The sequence below is a fragment of the Coptis chinensis genome, chromosome 6 (genome assembly GCF_015680905.1).
Source record: "Coptis chinensis isolate HL-2020 chromosome 6, ASM1568090v1, whole genome shotgun sequence".
Taxonomy (NCBI): Eukaryota; Viridiplantae; Streptophyta; class Magnoliopsida; order Ranunculales; family Ranunculaceae; genus Coptis; species Coptis chinensis.
This window is the reverse complement of record NC_141461.1, coordinates 10,149,994-10,151,853: the sequence shown is the minus strand read 5'-3', so window position 1 is coordinate 10,151,853 and position 1,860 is coordinate 10,149,994. Positions and strand designations below refer to the sequence as shown.

Sequence of the window (1,860 nt, the reverse complement as noted above, 5' to 3'; positions counted from 1 at the left end):
GCTTGGAAATATTTGGATTTAATGCAAAGATCAAAACTAACATAAGATCGAATACGCAAGAGATTAATGAATAATGAGTCAGATGATGGTATGTGGAATGAGATTGCATTCTTTCTGTGCACATGATGCCTCATGCTAATAATAGTGATTTCTATATTTGACCACAGTGCATAATTTTCCTACCATCATCTGTGGTATGGCATCTCATCAAATCTTGTATCCTACTATATGCTTCGCGTTTACAAGTAGAACTTCAAATAAAACAAGGATTTTTTTCATTTGTATCACTCAATTGGCTTGACTCTGCCTAATCACATGACTTTCAATTCTCACATTTGAGGAGAGTACTTAGTACATAAGCGAAGCTGGAAAAGTCCAAATGACACCAAGTTAACTCCTGTATCGGCGAATTATAATTGAAAAAGAAAAATATGATTCTGTCAAAGTTATTTTCAACTAAAACTATCGTTCAGTCGAGTACTCTTCTGTTTACTTTTTTCACCAAAACTCAAGCATTAAGATGAATTCTTCATTTGAGTTGCTCAAACAAATTCTAATATTCGTCGCTGGATCAAATAGACATATAAGCCAGTTCATTGAAATAGTAAAGGACCAATTAGTAATCAGTAGAGACAGAGGCGCATAAGTGAACTAACTCTAAAAAGAATGTACTAATAATACAACTGCATCTCTCCCTTCTAATTTTTTAGGAAGATTACAACAAAATGTAAAAGAATTCAAATATTTGTATAAACAAGCTAGAAAAGAAGGCATTGATCTCGATCTACATAACAAAACACAAGAAGGTGACTGCCCTCGAAAAAGACTCTATTCCAATGCTACCTTATATAGCACCCTTTTGATCACCATTTCCATCATAGAACTTAGTTATAAGATCTTGCAATTCCATATAATGAGCTGATGGATTTCTACTATTGAGAAGCTCCAGAAGATATTGAAATAAATCAATATCACACGCTATCCTTAATGCACCATTATACGAGTATCCAAATTCATCGACAGAAAGTTCAAGTAGATTCTCAAAAAGGGGATGATTTAGATAATTTGCTTCTAACTCAAACTTGCATGGAACATCTTTCCCAACATAGACTCTGACACGACCTTCAGGAAGATCTGCAGAGGGGAAACTTTTCATTCCACAACACATAATCTTCTTAAGAAGGCTAGACATGCTGGTGTTCTTCATCTTTGATATATTTTTGAATGTTGATTGCTTGACTGTTGGTTGCTTGGAATTGTATGCTTCTTTGCGCTTATGAATATGTAAAGACAGGAGGTCATACATATATAGTTTTGTATATTTGAAAGGCGTGTTAAAATAAAGAGAGATTCGCTTGGCTGGATGCAAGGCGCTAGTATTAATTGGAGAAGGTGCTGTGAGCCTATGACCGTCTTTGAAAACGCGGTTCTCCATACCTCTTCACAATAATTCATCCGTACTTCTTCAGTCCTTTTTTATCTGATTTTGTATGTCTAAGGAAATAACTCTAGCTTAGTACTAAGTAGCTAGGCTGGTGGGAAAGAACAAATCTGTCTTTTTTTTTTTGGTGAAGACAATTCTCTATGTCACCATAAAGGGCATGCAAATTATTTCAATTCATGAAATAATTATTTCAATTCTATGTTATTAAAAAATCTACAGTCTAAATGAATTTGTACAGCAGTCTAATTCATACAAACTAACAAAAGTGTCCAAGTGTGTAAAGGTGTGATTTAGTTCCACCTAACAAATGTAATTAGGGAGAAAACGGGTTTGGAAATGGGAAAGACCGAGTTTGTTGTTGAGCGAACTGCCTACGTATCTATCTCTCACTTCTAGGGGAAGAGTAGAATCAAGTC

The 1,860-nt window shown here is 34.8% G+C and overlaps 1 protein-coding gene across 1 annotated transcript; it reads right to left on the bottom strand.

Moving 5' to 3' along the window:
- Window positions 1-641: 641 nt before the first annotated feature.
- Window positions 642-1,291, bottom strand: LOC147491380 (auxin-induced protein 15A-like). The gene has a single exon (XM_086566033.1). It carries the CDS (start codon window positions 1,205-1,207, stop codon window positions 845-847), a length of 363 nt encoding a protein of 120 aa, XP_086422159.1. The 5' UTR covers window positions 1,208-1,291; the 3' UTR covers window positions 642-844.
- Window positions 1,292-1,860: the final 569 nt, after the last annotated feature.

Coding starts and splice junctions, on each gene's coding strand:
- LOC147491380 (XM_086566033.1), bottom strand. CDS start 1,207: ATGAAGAACACCAGCATGTCTAGCCTTCTTAAGAAGATTATGTGTTGT.